Below are 20,085 nucleotides of genomic sequence, written 5' to 3'. Positions count from 1 at the left end.
TAACTTCTCCAGCAGAAGGTGTGGTTTTGAATTTTTTTTTTTTTTTGGGGAATTTGCATGATGCCACTCCATTGATTGCCTCTTTGTCTCTGGTGAAAAATGATGGAGCCATGTTTCATCACCTGTCACAATTCTTCCAAGAAATTTATGTCCAACATTCTCGTACTGTTCCAAAAGTTCGCTGCATACCGTTTTTCTTGTTTCTTTGTGAGCCACTGTCAACATCCTGGGAACCCACCTGGCACAAACCTTTTTTAACGCCAACACTTTCAGTTTTCTGCATACACTCACTTCCCCTATCCCACCGTAGCGTGACAATTCGTTCACTGTGATGCATCTGTCAGCAGTCACCAATTCGTTAACTCTCTGCACATTGTCTGGAGTGTGTGCAGTACGAGGCCTGCCACTGAGAGGACAATCCTCAATATTGCCGCGCCCGCTGTCACCACGTAACCTGCTTGCCCACCGACTAACTGTACTGTGTTTGACAGCAGCGTCTCCATACACCTTTTTCAACCGCTTGTGGCTGTTTCCCACTATCTCCTTTTCACAGCACAGGATTTCTATGACAGCACGTTGCTTCTAAGGAACGTCAAGTGTAGCAGCCATCTTGAAGACGCGCTGTGACGGCGCCACTCACGGAAACAGGTTGAACTAAGTTTGAAAACAAGCAGGAAGGATGTATCTACACACTGTAAAAGTTTCACACACAGAGAATGAAAACTGTATTTTTACAAAAATAGTGTGCATTTCTTTTGGAGTGACACTCGTATACCTATGAACACATGTTTGCTGGTCGGTTTTTTAATGTAGTTACAAATTTTAGAATTACATGAAGGAGTGCACAATAGGATTGCCAACAGCATTTTTCGGCATTTGGTACTGTTTTTGTTTTTGCTAGACATGTTGTGTTTATTGCAACATTTGCAAGTTTTTAATTCTAGACAATAAAATCTTGTATATCGCCGGCCAGAGAGGCCTTGCGGTTCTGGGCGCTGCAGTCTGGAACCGAGCGACTGCTGCGGTCGCAGGTTCGAATCCTGCCTCGAGCATGGATGTGTGTGATGTCCTTAGATTAGTTAGGTTTAATTAGTTCTAACTTCTAGGTGACTGATGACCTCAGAAGTTAAGTCGCATAGTGCTCAGAGCCATTTGAACCATTTTTATTTTTATTTTTGTATAACACATTAAAGCTATTTGGCAGAAATTGTTAATTATTCACTTACATAATAATTTAATGACGATTACAATTCTGTACAATTTTAAAACTAGTTATGTAACATGAGGAAAGTTAAGCCATGCATCATTGGTTGTGCGCCATCTTGCACCTTGAAAAGGAGGAGAACTTCTACTATATTTCGCAATGAACTGATATTTCACAATTAACTGAGTTTCGTTTACGTCTTAATAGTTTTACCTGTCTTAACAATGGAAATTTAGGTTAATTTTCAACAGCTTCTATTTCAGAATGTATCTAACTTGTAACTCGTCTTTGGTAATACTTCTTTTTAATTTGAGTTCACTTACTATTAAGTTCGGCGCGTGAGACCGGTCATAGAGGACATTGCAAGAAGTAGGAAGACGTCCGCTCAGCCCAGCATTCACAGCCCACTGACTCCACACTGAGACTCCCTATTTTGATCTGTTTTGCTCCTTGTGGCACCAGAACAGGGTGGATCGAAATACAGGTTATTCGTAAGGTAGTCCTTCATGCAACAGCATTCACATTTCCAAATACTCCATTTTAACGCCCCTCATTTGATGTCTCGTTTCCTATTGTGGTGCTATGAGTGTCTCAGTTACGGAAATACGATACTGCAGTGCTTGTGTTACTCTCATTACGATGCAAATTTCCTTTGGACATACATGCATGTTTAAAGGAATAGGCACTGCAGCAGGTATAGCTGTTAGGAAATACATGCAAGTAATTCGCATGGTTGACGACATATGGAAGTTTAGGGTATGTCTGTGAATCATACACGGATAGCCAAATGGTAAAGCGACCACTCGTGATTAATGAAAAATCCGCGTTCGAATCCCGGTCCGGCACAAATGTTCACTGTCTTCGTTCCACTGTACAGATGATGGTTGTCCTTCCTCATAATAGCGAATTCATTGCTTGCATCAGTTAAGGAAACTCTTTGTCGGCTCCAGTCATAGACGCGGTTACTGGTAGTTAATCGGAGGATGAGTCCTTAGAGTCTTCTCTTTTACGGCTGGTATTTCGTGCCGAATGTCAGAAGGTGCGATTCCAGCAAGACAATATGGCTTCTTCAGGCACGTCAGACATAATCAGTAATTGTGCGACACATGTCGCTGATATCTGAAATGTCCTGTTTAGGGCTCTCAGAGCAAGAGCAGGCTCCCAGGTATGCATGTAACCATAAACAGTTTATTAGCAGTAACATTAAAAGACAATTCGCATTAAAACACCCGGGCAATCACCGAATACAACCAGGCTTCTTGGACTAATCTGAATAGTGTCAAAGTGCTTACACTTGTTTAATAGGTGATAAGTGTGAATATTACAGGTTCGTAGAGAAACACTATAATGGCGAACCTAAGAGTAAGTTCTGTGTCCTGAAGGGCCACTATTCGAACGGCTGTCAACAGTTCATAATCACAGAAAAGTTTAGGACTGTTGTATACCAGGTCCTGGCGCTCAGTTTCGAGAAGCCAAGACAGCAGAGTGCGCTGATTGTGAACTGTTGGCAGCTCGTGACGCCTCCGGAGGCGATTATCCAGAAACTGCATCTACCTCCACATGATTACTGTGCAATCTACAGTTATTTAACTGGCAGAGGTTTCATCGAACCAACTTCAACTACCGTTACACTCTCGAACGGCGGGCGCGAAACACGAATACTTAAATCTTTCAGTGCTAGGTCTGATTACTCTTATTTTATTGAGCTGATCATAGCCCGCCCGGTTAGACGAGCGCTCCGCACTTTGGACAAGGTCCGGTGAGCTGACCAGTCTGTGGATGGTTTTCAGGCGGTTTTCCATCTGCCTCGGTGAATGCGGGATGGTTCCCTTATTTCGTCTCAGCTACACTATGTCGGCATTGCTGCACACCACCATTACTCTACCACGCAAACATAGGGCTTACTCTCGTCTGGTGTGAGACGTTCCCTGGGGGGTCCACCGGGGGCCGAACCGCACAGTAACCCTTGAAGAGTGGTTCGGCGGGGGGCAGCGAAGGGGTGAAGTGGACTGCAGTAGTCGTCGTGGGGTTGTGGACCACTGCGGCTGAGGCGGGAACGGAGCCTCTCCGTCGTTTCTAGGCCCCCGGTTAACATACAGTACAATACAAGATGATCATATCTCCCTATGCATGTGAGCACCAACAAAACGTATTGGCACTTGGAGGAGAAATTTGGTAATTCAAATTTCACGAGAAGGTCTTGCCTCACCGAAAAAAACATTTGTTTTACCGATTGCGTTCCCAATTCATGTATCATATCTGTGGAACTCACTCTCTTATTTCGCGATAATACAAAATGAGTTGATCTTCTTTGGACTTTTTCGATGTTTTCCGTCAGCCCTATATCCCATGCAGTACAGTAATACGCTAGCAAAGCACGAACAACCGTAGTGTAGGCAATCTGTATAGTAGACCTGTTGTATCATCTAAACGTTCTGTCAATGAAACGTAGTCTTTGGTTTGCCTTCCTCACAATATTATTTATGTAATCGTTCTAATTTAAGTTGCTCGTAATTGTAATCCCCAGGTATTCAGTTCTATTTGCATCCTTTAGAATTTTGTGAGTTATCGTGTAACCGAAATTTAGCGGATTCCTTCTACTACTTGTGTGGACGACTTCACCTTTTTCATTATTTAGCGTCAACTGCCACTTCTTCACCATACAGATATATTGTCTAAATAATTTTGTAACTGGTTTTGTTCATCTGATGACTTTGCAAGACAGTAAATGACAGCATCATCTATAAATAACGTGAGAGGGCTGCTCAGATTGTCTCCCAATTTCAGTATCAAGATCAAGGGGCCTATAACACTACCTTGGAGAACGCCTGATATTTCTTCCTATTAGCTCCGATAACTTTCCATCAATTACTACGAAATGTGACCTTTCTGACAGGAATATGATGGATCTGGTCACACAAGTTAGGTGACACTTCATAACACAAAATTTGATTATAAGTCGGTTGTGAGGAGCATTGTCAAAAGCCTCCCAGAAATCTGAAATTATGGAATCAGTTTGACATCCCCTGCCGACAGCACTGATTACTTCGTGTGAATGAAGAGCTAGTTGAGTTTCATAAGAGTTTCTGAATCAGTGTAAGCCATTTGTCAATAAATCATTTCCTTCGAGGTAATTCGTAATTTCTGAAGACATTATACACTCCTGGAAATGGAAAAAAGAACTCATTGACACCGGTGTGTCAGACCCACCATACTTGCTCCGGACACTGCGAGAGGGCTGTACAAGCAATGATCACACGCACGGCACAGCGGACACGCCAGGAACCGCGGTGTTGGCCGTCGAATGGCGCTAGCTGCGCAGCATTTGTGCACCGCCGCCGTCAGTGTCAGCCAGTTTGCCGTGCCATACGGAGCTCCATCGCAGTCTTTAACACTGGTAGCATGCCGCGACAGCGTGGACGTGAACCGTATGTGCAGTTGACGGACTTTGAGCGAGGGCGTATTGTGGGCATGCGGGAGGCCTCGTGAACGTACCGCCGAATTGCTCAACACGTGGGGCGTGAGGTCTCCACAGTACATTGATGTTGTCGCCAGTGGTCGGCGGAAGGTGCACGTGCCCGTCGACCTGGGACCGGACCGCAGCGACGCAAGGATGCACGCCAAGACCGTAGGATCCTATGCAGTGCCGTAGGGGACCGCACCGCCACTTCCCAGCAAATTAGGGACACTGTTGCTCCTGGGGTATCGGCGAGGACCATTCACAACCTTCTCCATGAAGCTGGGCTACGGTCCCGCACACCGTTAGGCCGTCTTCCGCTCACGCCCCAACATCGTGCAGCCCCCCTCCAGTGGTGTCGCGACAGGCGTGAATGGAGGGACGAATGGAGACGTGTCGTCTTCAGCGATGAGAGTCGCTTCTGCCTTGGTGCCAATGATGGTCGTATGCGTGTTTGGCGCCGTGCAGGTGAGCGCCACAATCAGGACTGCATACGACCGAAGCACACAGGGCCAACACCTGGCATCATGGTGTGGGGAGCGATCTCCTACACTGGCCGTACACCTCTGGTGATCGTCGAGGGGACACTGAATAGTGCACGGTACATCCAAACCGTCATCGATCCCATCGTTCTACCATTCCTAGACCGGCAAGGGAACTTGCTGTTCCAACAGGACAATGCACGTCCGCATGTATCCCGTGTCACCCAACGTGCTCTAGAAGGTGTAAGTCAACTACCCTGGCTAGAAAGATCTCCGGATCTGTCCCCCATTGAGCATGTTTGGGACTGGATGAAGCGTCGTCTCACGCGGTCTGCACGTCCAGCACGAACGCTGGTCCAACTGAGGCGCCAGGTAGAAATGGCATGGCAAGCCGTTCCACAGGACTACATCCAGCATCTCTACGATTGTCTCCATGGGAGAATAGCAGCCTGCATTGCTGCGAAAGGTGGATATACACTGTACTAGTGCCGACATTGTGCATGCTCTGTTGCCTGTGTCTATGTGCCTGTGGTTCTGTCACTGTGATCATGTGATGTATCTGACCCCAGGAATGTGTCAATAAAGTTTCCCCTTCCTGGGTCAATGAATTCACGGTGTTCTTATTTCAATTTCCAGGAGTGTATGTTGCAAAACCCTACCGAAAATTGACGTTAGTGATATTGCTCTGTAATTCAGCTTAATTCTTCTATTTCCTTTCTTAGGTATTGGTGTAGCCTGTACAACTTTCCAGTTGTTAGGTAAAGATATTTCGACGGACGAACGGTTGTATATGATTGCTAAGTATGGAATTATTATATCAGTATCCTCCGAAACAGTAGATTAAAATTAAAGAAACTGCAAAAAGGTGAGAATTTAAGGAGATGGGACCTGGATAAACTAAAAGAACAAGAGATTGTACAGAGTTTAAGGGAGAGCATGAGGGAGCAATAGACAGGAATGGGGGAAAGAAATACGGTAAAGAAGAATGGGTAGCTTTTAGGGATGAAGTAGTGAAGGCAGCAGAGGATCACGTAGGTAAAAAGATGAAGGCTAGTAGAAATCCTTGGGTAACAGAAGAAATATTGAATTTAATTGATGAAACGAGAAAATACAAAAATATAGTAAATGAAGCTGGCAAAAACGAATACAAACGTCTGAAAAATGAGATCGACAGGAAGTGCAAAATGGCTAAGCAGGGATGGCTAGAGAACAAATGTAAGGATGTAGAGGCTTATCTCACTACAGGAAAGTTAAAGAGACCTTTGGAGATAAGAGAACCACTTGTATGAACATCAAGAGCTCAGATGGAAAGCCAGTTCTAAGCAAATAAGGGAAAGCAGAAAGGTGGAAGGAGTATATAGAGGATGTATACAAGGGCGATGTACAAGGGCGGGTAAAATGTAGGGAGCGAAAGGCTATTTTCAATTTGTGCAGAAGCCATATGACAGTTATAAGAGTCGAGGGACATGAAAGGGAAGCAGTGGTTGGGAAAGGAATGAGACAGGGTTGTAGTCTCTCCCCGATGTTATTCAATCTGTATATTGAGCAAGCAGTGAAGGAAACAAAAGAAAAATTCGGAGTAGGTATTAAAATCCATGGAGAAGAAATAAAAATGTTGAGGTTCACCGATGACATCGTAATTCTGTCAGAGACAGCAAAGGACCTGGAAGAGCAGTTGAACAGAATGGATAGTGTCTTGAAAGGAGGATATAAGATGAACATCAACAAAAGCAAAACGAGGATAATGGAATGTAGTCGAATTAAGTCGGGTGATGCTGAGGGAATTAGATTAGGAAATGAGACACTTAAATTAGTAAAGGAATTTTGCTATTTGGGGAGCAAAATAACTGATGATGGTCGAAGTAGAGAGGATATAAAACGTAGACTGGCAATGGCAAGGAAAGCGTTTCTGAAGAAGAGAAATTTGTTAACATCGACTATAGATTTAAGTGTTAGGAAGTCGTTTCTGAAAGTATTTGTATGGAGTGTAGCCATGTACGGAAGTGAAACATGGACGATAACTAGTTTGGACAAGAAGAGAGTAGAAGCTTTCGAAATGTGGTGCTACAGAAGAATGCTGAAGATTAGATGAGTAGATCACACAACTAATGGGGAGGTACTGAATAGGATTGGGGAGAAGAGATGTTTGTGGCACAACTTGACCAGAAGAAGGGATCGGTTGGTAGGACATGTTCTGAGGCATCAAGGGGTCATCAATTGAGACCAAGAGATGAATACACTAAGCAGATTCAGAAGGATGTAGGTTGCAGTAGGTACTGGGAGATGAAAAAGCTTGCACAGGATAGAATAGCATGGAGAGCTGCATCAGACCAGTCTCAGGACTGAACACCGCAACAACAACAACTCTGAAACAAATGTAACTGGTATACAATCTGGACTGGAGGCCTTGTCTTTATTAAAGGATTTTAGCTGCTTCGCTACACTGAGGATATTTACTTAGTGACACATGTTGGAAGTTGTTGTTGGTTCGAATTCTGGGATATTTACTTCATGTTCTCTTGTGAAGGATTTTCGGAAAACTGATTTTAACAACTCTGCTTTAGTGGCACTGTTATCAATGACATCACCAGTGAAGGTGCTGATTGCGTTTTGCAGCCAGTGTACCTTACATACGCCCAGACACTGTTTGGTTTTGCTGCCAGATTTCGAGATAGTTTCGTTGTGGAAATTATTAAAACAATCTCTCATTGAAGATGGCGTTAAATTTCGAGCTTCTGTAAAACTTCACCAATCTTGACGATTTTGAACTGTTTAAATTTTGCATGTGTTTTTCGATGCATCTGCAACAGTGCTCCGACCTGTCGAAGGACACAGGCCGGACTGCTTGAGGCCATTCGAGGGTGCAAGTAGGTACGTGGAAGCTGCGCCTCTACTGTCAATGGTGACACCGCCTGTTGGTGAAACGGACACCCCATAATCGAATCGGTAGCTGTCGGAGTTCCACAATACGACAAACCGTTCTTGTCATTCCACGGGACTGTTTGCTTCTGGTCTACGATACATTGGCGCCTAGAGGGCCGCACTTCGGCCACCTGCTTCACTTCGTGTTATACTGGAGGACTAGTAGTTCCGACACTGCAGTAGGCCCTATCCACTTTCTCAGCTTTAGTGGTGGAATTTGCACCGTACACGGTACGCATAATAACCCGTAGCGTAACAAAAAGCCAGTACAGAAATCCTACAGATTTCTGGTGTGCTCTCCAGGCTATTCCTGTCAACTTGCGTACAACATTATTTCTGGCAGCTACTTGGTGTGCTTAAAAGACAATGTTAGGTCCAGCATAACCCCTGCGTATTTTTAAGATGCGTGAGGTATAAACAATTTTCGCTTCTCTTTTCCCCCAGACGAAAAACACCGTATTTGTATTTTTAATGACTGGTTCATTTCATAATACGTAGAGAGGGTTTCTAGAGATATCATTAGTTTGTCAATTATAGATGAGTACGACTTCTTGTGAGTGATGGTAGTTATTGAATGAGGGAGAAAGCCAACTGCCACACTGAAGATTCATTCAAACAGAACTGAGGTGGCGTAATTCTGAAGCTACTGTGGACAGAAGTTGACAGATAAAATTTTATGCATAAATGATAAAGCAATGCAAGATTATAATGGCTACTATAAACAAGTATCATACTTACAACTACTAAAGAGAAGATGTGCGAACACAGGTTGAGAATGTTTATGGAGAGGAGGGCAAATGCTCCCATGCTTACTGCCTTTTCTAACTCACTCACACATCTGTAAATATAAAATGAACAAATCGTTATCTCACTGGATAAATGTTGTACATAACTCGCAGATCTTCGAGAAAAATTGTGTAAACAAATTTTCCATAATACACTACTGGCCATTAAAATTGCTACACCAAGAAGAAATGCACATGATAAACGGGTATTCATTGGACAAATATATTATACTAGAACTGACATATGATTACATTTTCATGCAATTTGGGTGCATACATCCTGACAAATCAGTACCCAGAACAACCACTTTTTGCCGTAATAACGGCCTTGATACGCTTCAACACGATACGACAGTTCGTCAAGAGTGCTGACTGGCGTATTGTGACGAGCCAGTTGCTCGGCCACCATTGATCAGACGTTTTCAGTTGGTGAGAGATCTGGAGAATGTGCTGGCCTGGGCAGCAGTCGAACATTTTCTGTATTCAGAAAGGCCCGTACAGAACCTGCAACATGCGGTCGTGCATTATCCTGCTGAAATGTAGGGTTTCGCAGGGATCGAATGAAGGGTAGAGCCACGGGTCGTAACAGATCTGAAATGTAACGTCCCCTGTTCAAATCGCCGTCAGTGCGAACAAGAGGTGACCGAGACGTGTAACCAATGACACCCCATACCATCACGCCGGGTGATACGCCAGTATGGCGATGGTAAATACACGCTTCCAATGTGCGTTCACCGCGATGTCGCCAAGCATGGATGCGACCATCATAATGCTGTAAACAGAACCTGGATTCATCCGAAAAAATGACGTTTTGCCATTTGTGCACCCAGGTTCGTCGCTGAATACATCATCGCAGGGGCACCTGTGTGTGATGCAGTGTCAAGGGTAACCGCAGCCATGGTCTCCTAGCTCATAGTCCATGCTGCTGTAAACGTCGTCGAACTGTTCGTGCAGATGGTTGTTGACTTGCAAACGTCCTCATCTGTTGAGTCAGGGATCGAGACGTGGCTGCGCGATACGTTACAGCCATACAGATAAGATGCCTTTTATCTCGACTGCTAGTGATACGAGGCCGTTGGGATCCAGCATGGCGTTCTGTATTACCCTCCTGAACCCACAGATTCCATATTCTGCTAACAGTAATTGGATCTCGACCAACGCGAGCAGCAAGGTCGCGATACGATAAACCACAATCGCGACAGGCTACAATCCGACCTTTATCAAAGTCGGAAACGTGAAGGTACGCATTTCTCCTCCTTACACGAGGCATCACAACAACGCTTCACCAGGCAAGGCCGGTCAACTGCTGTTTGTGTATGAGAAATCGGTTGGAAACTTTCATCATGTCAGCACGTTGTAGGTGTCGCCACGCGCGCCAGCCTTGTGCGAATGCTTTGAAAAGCTAATCATTTGCATATCACAGCATCTTCTTGCTGTCGGTTAAATTTATCGTCTGTAGCTCGCCATGTTCGTAGTGTAGCAATTTTAATGGCCAGTAGTGTATTTGGGTATGCGTCCTTCATCTGTAACAACTCCTTTGAAATTTTGAGTTTTTTTTATGTATTTATCTTAAAATAAACTATTTAAGTGTGCCATATAAACAGAAAATTAGTAATGTGAAGCCTTATGCATAACATGTAACAAAATTATATTTGCACCAGGGAAAAATATTGAAGTTCCTGTTAAATGATCATTATTAAATGTTGCAACTAAGTTTATGTTATTATTTACAATTATAGAGTATTTGTGATTTCTGGAAAGCTTGTATACTATTTTCTAAGTGTGTGTTGATGTGGTTATTGAGCTTGTTATAGCGCACACTATATACCACAATCCATCAAATCTTTGGGCTAAAGTTGAGAATATGTGGTATAAATCATTTACAGATGCGTAAGAGAAACTTTTTGTCCTAGCTTACCGTCTGTTAGTGATAATCTTGACAGTTTTGCTGGCACTTTCTTTAATCCTCCAAGTGGTTCAAACCTTGCATAGCACACCAGTCGGGGTGCCTTAATAGTTAATTTGATATACTCTCATGGTTAAATGGCGATCGACAATTTATTTTGGGTTGGACGATGGCGGTGCTTAAAAGTATGTGATAGTTTTTAGCTTCCTAAACACTTTTTTTTCAAGATTAACGTGACGTATGCTAATTCGGTAACCAGGCATTTCAAGCAGTGAGTCACTTGGTCTCCTTCGTCGTCAGTAGCGTCATCCAGCCAACACATGAGATGGCAACACCGCTCTGTAAGACGTCAACTGGACAGACAGAAACGTAGCTGCAGGTACAAGCTGCAGCACTGTACCACAAATAGTCACGATCGCTAAGGCACACGTGACTTGGAGAGAGCAGGATCGAATCTTGGTTCATTGCCAGTATTTTGCCAATCTAAAAGTAAAGTCTTATAATTAAATGTTTTCCTGAGACATTTAAGTCTCTTTTTATTATCTACGATAATGATCGAAGCAGACGAAATTAATTAAAATTTGTACTACGACTGGGAATCAAACCCGTGTTTTCTCGCTTACTAGGCAGAAATGACCATTATACCATCGCAGTATGACAGTGAGCATTGCTGTTGGAACTACCTAATCTGAGTGCCCTCTCCAACACAAACTTCATTTCCCTTACATAATGTCACTTCTGCCAGGGCTCTCCGATATTGGCAAGGATGTCCCATTAAATCCAATGCCGGGGTGCTTGGCAAAATCGGACAGCCCTGGCAGTAGTGACATTATGTAAGGGAAAATGTACACTCCTGGAAATGGAAAAAAGAACTCATTGACACCGGTGCGTCAGACCCACCATACTTGCTCCGGACACTGCGAGAGGGCTGTACAAGCAATGATCACACGCACGGCACAGCGGACACACCAGGAACCGCGGTGTTGGCCGTCGAATGGCGCTAGCTGCGCAGCATTTGTGCAACGCCGCCGTCAGTGTCAGCCAGTTTGCCGTGACATACGGAGCTCCATCGCAGTCTTTAACACTGGTAGCATGCCGCGACAGTGTGGACGTAAACCATATGTGCAGTTGACGGACTTCGAGCAAGGGCGTATAGTGGGCATGCGGGAGGCCGGGTGGACGTACCGCCGAATTGCTCAACACGTGGGGCGTGAGGTCTCCACAGTACATTGATGTTGTCGCCAGTGGTCGGCGGAAGGTGCACGTGCCCATCCACCTGGGACCGGACCGCAGCGACGCACGGATGCACGCCAAGACCGTAGGATCCTACGCAGTGCCGTAGGGGACCGCACCGCCACTTCCCAGCCAATTAGGGATACTGTTGCTCCTGGGGTATCGGCGAGGACCATTCACAACCGTCTCCATGAAGCTGGGCTACGATCCCGCACACCGTTAGGCCGTCTTCTGCTCACACCCCAACATCGTGCAGCCCGCTTCCAGTGGTGTCGCGACAGGCGTGAATGGAGGGACGAATGGAGACGTGTCGTCTTCAGCGATGAGAGTCGCTTCGTGATTTCCTGTCAGGAAGGTCGCAGTTCGTAGTAATATATGGCAAATCATCGAGTAAAACTGAAGTGATATCAGGTGTTCCCCAGGGAAGCGTCCTGGGACCTCTACTGTTCCTGATCTACAGGTATATAAATGACCTGGGTGACAATCTGAGCAGTTCTCTTAGACTGTTCGCAGATGATGCTGTAATTTACCGTCTAGTAAGGTCATCCGAAGACCAGTATCAGCTGCAAAGCGATTTAGAAAAGATTGCTGTATTGTGTGTCAGGTGGCAGTTGACGCTAAATAACGAAAAGTGTGAGATGATCCACATGAGTTCCAAAAGAACTCCGTTGGAATTCGATTACTCGATAAATAGTACAATTCTCAAGGCTGTCAATTCAACTAAGTACCTGGGTGTTAAAATTACGAACAACTTCAGTTGGAAGGACCACATAGATGATATTGTCGGGAAGGCGAGCCAAAGGTTGCGTTTCATTGGCAGGACACTTAGCAGATGCAACAAGTCCACTAAAGAGACACCTTACACTACACTCGTTCGTCCTCTGTTAGAATATTGCTGCACGGTGTGGGATCCTTACCAGGTGGGATTGACGGAGGACATCGAAAGGGTGCAAAAAAGGGCAGCTCGTTTTGTATTATCGCGTTATAGGGGAGAGAGTGTGGCAGATATGATACACGAGTTGGGATGGAAGTCATTACAGCATAGACGTTTTTTGTCGCGGCGAGACCTTTTTACGAAATTTCAGTCACCAACTTTCTCTTCCGAATGCGAAAATATTTTGTTGAGCCCAACCTACATAGGTAGGAATGATCATCAAAATAAAATAAGAGAAATCAGAGCTCGAACAGAAAGGTTTAGGTGTTCGTTTTTTCCGCTCGCTGTTCGGGAGTGGAATAGTAGAGAGATAGTATGATTGTGGTTCGATGAAGCCTCTGCCAAGCACTTAAATGTGAATTGCAGAGTAGTCATGTAGATGTAGATGTAGATGCCTTGGTGCCAATGATGGTCGTATGCGTGTTTGGCGCCGTACATGTGAGCGCCACAATCAGGACTGCATATGACCGAGGCACACAGGGCCAACACCTGGCATCATGGTGTGGGGAGCGATCTCCTACACTGGTCGTACACCTCTGGTGATAGTCGAGGGGATACTGAATAGTGCACGGTACATCCAAACCGTCATCGAACCCATCGTTCTACCATTCCTAGACCGGCAAGGGAACTTTCTGTTCCAACAGGACAATGCACGTCCGCATGTATCCCGTACCACCCAACGTGCTCTAGAAGGTGTGAGTCAACTACCCTGGCCAGCAAGATCTCCGGATCTGTCCCCCATTGAGCATGTTTGGGACTGGATGAAGCGGCGTCTCACATGGTCTGCACATCCAGCACGAACGCTGGTCCAACTGAAGCGCCAGGTAGAAATGGCATGGCAAGCCGTTCCACAGGACTACATCCAGCATCTCTACGATCGTCTCCATGGGAGAATAGCAGCCTGCATTGCTGCGAAAGGTGGATATACACTGTACTAGTGCCGACATTGTGCATGCTCTGTTGCCTGTGTCTATGTGCCTGTGGTTCTGTCAGTGTGATCATGCGATGTATCTGACCCCAGGAATGTGCCAATAAAGTTTCCCCTTCCTGGGACAATGAATTCACGGTGTTCTTATTTCAATTTCCAGGAGTGTAGTTTGTTTTGGAGAGGGCACTCAGCTTAGGAAGTTCGTGCATCAGTGTTGACCATCGTCCTACGGTGGTGTAATGATCAGCATTTCTGTGATGTTTAAAGCTTTCGCGGTGTACTGATTGTTCCATAGAAATATGGGAGAACAGCCGGATATCAGTAACCTCTTGCCACGATATTTCGGCGCAGGGTCTTCTGGCCATCTTCAGGTGAGTGCCACTGATATCCGGCAGTTCTCCCGTCTTTTTATGGAACAATCAGCAGTTCTGTCTAGCAAGCAAGTAGACGTGAGTTAGAGTCTCGGCTTCAGCACAAATTTTAAGTCATTTTGTCTGCTTCGATCATTAAAAGTAAAGTCTTAAGGAAATGGATTTCTTCCGCCGCGCACAATGATCCATTTCCTTTTGGATATGAGTCAGCTTTCTCCTACATGTATCTGTACAGTGTATGTGAGTGTAATGGATGCATATATCCACTGACCAGTCACATTACCATGGCCAGTTTCCAAAGCCCAAATAATCATCTTTTTCGGCGCGGGCTACTGATAGACGTGCTGTAACAGAGTCAGTGAGAGTCTGGAAGGTACAGACAGATATGTGAACCCATGCCGACTCCAGTGCCATGGACAGCTGCACTAGATTCCTAAGCTGAGAATCCAGGGCTCGAAAAGCCCAATCAAGGTGCCCCACACATTCTATGTTGGGATCGAACCTGGATAGTTTGGTGGCCAAAGGAGCACAGTAAACTCACCCTGATGCTCTTCGAAAGTTTTTTCAAAGGGTACAGTACATCCACGCCCAAACAAACGAAGTTCGACCATCTCAGGAGATCTACTGTCACCTCCGTATTTTTAGTTGCAAATCGAAGAGCTCGCAGGCTCTGAGGCTGTGATGTTATACACGCGTCTGGGTCAGATTTTTCACTAACACGGGCCTGCCGAGGTGACAGAAGTGGACGAAAAGCGATAAAGAGGAGCCAGTTTAAGGGCAGAGGGAAGAAAGTGCAAAGGCAAGCGCAAAAATAAAAAAAAACAGCTAGTAAGAGCAATAGCGGATTTTCTTGCTATCTGTGACAGATACTTACAGCCAGTTTTGGAGGAATTTATCGATGAAGTTGTGAAATATGGAATGATTGAAGAAAGAAGTCATGCATGGATGGCAAGAATAGTCTTTATGTCAAAAAATTCAGCAGATAGAACACAAAAATACAGGTTTTATTGTAATTACAGATATGTAAGTGCGAAAACCTTAATAGATGCTCACCCTTTGTGAAACATCACAGGAACCTTGAATCATTTAGGGCAAGGCAAATATTTTTCAACAATGTATTTGAAGAGTGGTCATCATCACATAGGGGCTGCATCACAGGATCGACACAAAACAACGTTTTCGGCGCCCTAAGGATACTATCAATTCAGAAGAATGCCATTCAGATCGAAAAATGCTCATGCAACGTTTCAGAGATTGTTGGACAGCGTACACAGAGATTTAAAACCAGAGCAATGCTTAGTCTATTTCGATGACACAATCGCATTTGGCAGTGATATGAAATAGCATATGCAGCGATTAATGGAAGTATTCCTAAGGTTAAAACCAGTGAAGTTAACAATGAGTACAAAAAACTGTAATTTTTTGGTGGAAGCTGTAGCATACCTAGGTCACATAATAAGTAAAGGTGGAGTTAAGACAACACAAGATTAATTAGAGCTGAACATGAATTTCCTGTACCAGAATTAGTAAAGGAGCTATAATCGTTCTTAGAAATCACAAACTACCGCTGGTTTGTAAAATAATTTGTGGATATTGCCGGACTGTTGACACAATCATTAGAAAAGATTACTAAATTTGTGTAGTCAGATCAGTTACAGAGCACTTTTCAGGAGCTAAACGAAGCTTTAACATTGAGTACGATATTGGTATTTTCAGATTTTGATAGAGAATTTGTTTTATCATTTGATACATCAAAATATGTACGTGGCCATGTGTTGTCACAAGAGGTAGATGGCATAGAAGATCTGGTAGCTTATTCATAATACAAAGGAAATCTGCAGAAAGAATTTATTCCACAGTAGTGACAGAGATGGTAAGCTTTATTTAGGGAACAACATACTTCGAATATTACCTGTACAGTAAAAAGTTGAATAATAACATATCATGCAACGTTAAAATGCTTGTTGGAGGTTGAAAATCCTTCTAGTAGGGATGAGCAGTGAGACTAAGTGAATTTGATTTTGAAGTCATGCATAAGCCTGGGAAAAAGAGGGAAATGCGAATGGCTGAAGTCGAAAAGTTATCAGATGACGAATGTAAGCAGTATTTTAAGCAGTCACCGTTTTGCATGCAGAATGTGTTGCTATGCACGGAAACGAACTTGGGAGCGCAGTTAGTAGTATCAACAAAGCTAAGGAATAGATTGCTACAAGGAGCTCACGATCACATATTAATGGTCATGGAGGTTGCAGATCTACCAACAAAAGAGTAGCAGAAAGGTATTGGAGGACGAATAGGCAGACAGTCGTAAATCAGTATGTCCAGAATTGCAAAGAGCGGATTTGTGTCAAAGAGTGTCAGTACAGAGGTTATCTGAAAAATTAACACCGTTCGTATTTATGGGGATTGATATTGTAGGTCCATTCAGTAAAAGACATGCAGGGAATAATATATCCTCACAATTACAGACAATTTCTCAAAATACATACAAATGGTCGTGATGTCAAAGCAGCAGGCAACAACAGTAGCACAAGCACTTCGAATAATTGGGTACTGAAGTTTGGAGTGCCTGAATCAAAAGTAACAGATCAAGGAACGAATTTCATGTCAGATCTATTCAAGGTATTGCATAAGTTGTTGAATGTGAAGATTAAGGACAAGTCTTCTCCATCTGCAAGCCAATGGAATAACTGAATAAGTGCATAAGACAATCGAGAAGATGCTTGGATACTACACTCACATCGAACCAAATGGGATGTTTATTTGAACTATTGTCATCTCCGCTTACGGCTCAAAACAGCTTACAAATACAGGATTATTGCCAGATGCAGTAGTACAAGGTAGTAAAATCCCATCACCGTTCGATATACTGAAAACGAAGAAAGGGAAGGCTGGAGAGTCTGTTAAAGAATTTGCAAGAGTGATTAGAGAAATATGGAATAGAGTATGGAGGGCTAATACACAAACACTGGAGAAACAGCAAGAAACAGTGACCCATATGGGAAGAATGCCACAGTATATGGTTGGTCAATGAGTGATGCTATCAATTTCGTATCTGCCAAAGGGAAAGACAAAGATACTTTTTGCGGCTTGTCAAGGGCCATTCCATGTGGTATAGACTATGTCACTGGTAAATGTCAAGATTCAATTACCGATGAGAACGATAATTGTACATGTAGGGCAATTCAAACCTTTTCAAGGGAGTCCAAGAACTATTGGACGGATAGAAGTTATGGACCAGAAAGGAAAATTGAGGAGAATGGTATTGGAAGATGAACGAAAGGTTGTAAATGAAACTGTTATGAGGAACCCTTATTGATTAAGGCCTAAGAGATGGTAATTTAATAATTTTTATTAGGTTAGATGTAAATCTAGTGTAGTTACTATAAGCAACTGGGAAGCAGCAATGAAATTAATGGGGCGGAGAGTGGCAGGTATTCTTGCCCTATGTGAGGTTCAGAGAAGGCGGGATGATGCGGTTCTGTGCAGGACTAATATTCTTGTCAGGGTGATGTTCGCCAAGCAGGAATCGTAGTGATCGCGCCATCGCTGAGCGATATGGGTGGTATTCAACGCATGGGAGATGGTGACGAGGTGATAGAAGCATTCGACAATTTCCGTCAGGGAAAGGAAAGGCACGGGATACTCAAAGGAAGTGCTGGGGTGTGGTACTCGAACGAAGTGCCGGGGAATGTAAGAGAGTACATGGGGTGTACTATAAATTAAGAAGTGACATTAATCAAGTACTGGTTGTTATTCCACAAACGCAAAAAAGAACGTTTGGATCGATGCTGGAGACACTGCTGATGAGGAAGACATTCTAAAGGTGAACACACCATAAAAGAGACTAAGCAGTTAGAAAATGTGAACAAATTCGCGACTGATTGGCACACTACGCAGATTGCAAGTTTAGAGAAAGACGTTTTGAATAGCACATGACTTTTATGACAGCTGACTGGAGAAGTAATGCGGTATGCCAGAGCTGCATAAGAGACAGTCGTCAGACAGGACATCAGAGAGCAACAAATCGAAGTAGAAGTCTTAGATAGGGAAGTAGCAATGACAAAATGGTTGCAGTCCCTAGAAGATACTGTTTGGGAAGGATGAGGGGAAGTAAGAGAACCTCAGAAGGCTATGCATCAGGCGTGAGAGGTCAGCAAGTGGTAAACTTGCCGCCAAAGCAGTATTTAGAGGGTCTAAGGAAAGTACAGAAGGAACAATTCCCGAGCACAAAAAGTTACATTTTTATTTCAAGATCGCCACAGTATCGTTGAGAACTGATGGAGTGAAACTTTTACATTTCCGTTTTTGTACCAGAAGCAGTCGAGACAAGACGGTTACGAGTGCTGCATAGTTCATACGTAACTAGTCAAATGGGGAATACTGAAGAAATTTGTAATAATAAAAACGCAGAGATTATTATTAATTGCAAAAGACAAGGAAGGATATGTGGAAATGGAGGGAGCGAAGTCCCAAAAATGCTACTGAGAGGAAATCGGACTCTGACCGAATACGCTGATAAGAGACGGGCAGGATTCCTGTGCAGTGAAATTGCTAATTGAACAAAAGGAGGTAAGAGAATGCAATAAAGAAGAGATCGAGCCAGAATTGTACTTTCAACAGGCCCAGGTACGTTGGTTGTACTCTACCTTTGACAAGATGGTAGTAGTGCCTAGTTGTTTCGAGCAGGGAAAGCTTGGGTCAGCGAAGAGGTCAGAGTTAAACGGAAGTGTTTTTTTTTTTATTAAATGGAACACTGTGCGAGATAATGGGACTTACTTTCCATCTGCCTGCCATGATTTCAGGGATAATACATTGAATATTTTGCAGTCTCGTTTTTATTGGCCAGAGGATCCCATGGAAGTGCTACCTGCCGCAGATCTAACCAGCTTGAACCAAACTCTAGGACCGGAATTAACGCAGTCTAACATCACGTTTCTGGAGCAGGAGGAGGGACGAGCCTCCCTGGAAGCCTTAGTGCTGATCGGGGAAATCAATGCCAGAAGGTGACAACATAGACTATTGTCATAAAAAGAACCACAGCGACCCTTGTTCTGCTGAGCATAGTCCTCGTTTTGGTATGCAGAAGACGAAGAACAAGAGTGAATTCAGATCCATCAGTCGTTCAGATTTCTGTGGATTGTATACTCCAAGGAGGAAATCAGCAGAAGGAAGATAAACCCACAGAGGGGTAGTATGAAAAATAATTGATTCATTTTAGCTCGTAAGTTTGTAATATATAATTAGAAGTTATTGTGCAAGAAGCCTAGTAATGAAATAAGCCCCATGGTGTCAGAATTAAGAACATGGTAAGAGTCCCTGTAGAAATGTATATGATTAAGTGATAGGATTAAGGAACCAGATGTTAGAATAATTCTCCAGGACAATCTAGTTCGGTTGATCCGAGGGGCCACGTCTTGACAAAAAGGAGGGCAATGTAGTATATCGATTGTATTCAGTCAAACGTTCCCCAGAGCAAAAGTGAGTTTCAACAAAGCCAGCCACAGGCAGGGAAGAGTGTTATGTGTTGGGAAGAAAAAAGGGCCGACAGCCATTACAAAACAGAGTCAGCTGGGCATGGTATAGCAGCAGCTGACGCTGCAATACGCTGGTGGGAGAACGGAAGCCTTTCCTCACTCGCCACCACGGAAGTATTTAGAGTAAGTGCCTTACGCCCTAAATGAACATAGTCTGGAGTTTACAAGTACTCAGAAGTTCATAATCTAAACTGTTCTCATCTCAGTATCAGAGCTTACACCATGAATCTGTGACACCTGGAGCGACATCCAGGAATGGAGTATGGGGTCCACTGTTCGGCCACGGGACAGGGAAATCCGCCGTGAGTCAGGAGAGAGAGTCCGCT

General features: G+C 44.0%; 1 protein-coding gene across 1 annotated transcript in view; it reads right to left on the bottom strand.

Annotated features, from left to right (window-relative positions):
* The window catches only part of LOC126278853 (odorant receptor 83a-like), a 62,103-nt gene that overhangs the window by 17,664 nt on the left and 24,354 nt on the right, over positions 1-20,085 (bottom strand). Inside the window, exon 4 of the mRNA XM_049979129.1 lies at positions 8,804-8,903. Coding sequence (XP_049835086.1) covers positions 8,804-8,903 — 100 coding nt within the window. The remainder of the gene's footprint in view (positions 1-8,803; positions 8,904-20,085) is intronic.

The sequence above is a fragment of the Schistocerca gregaria genome, chromosome 6 (genome assembly GCF_023897955.1).
Source record: "Schistocerca gregaria isolate iqSchGreg1 chromosome 6, iqSchGreg1.2, whole genome shotgun sequence".
NCBI lineage: Eukaryota > Metazoa > Arthropoda > Insecta > Orthoptera > Acrididae > Schistocerca > Schistocerca gregaria.
The sequence above is the reverse complement of the archived record's forward strand: the minus strand, read 5'-3'. Positions and strand labels throughout refer to the sequence as shown.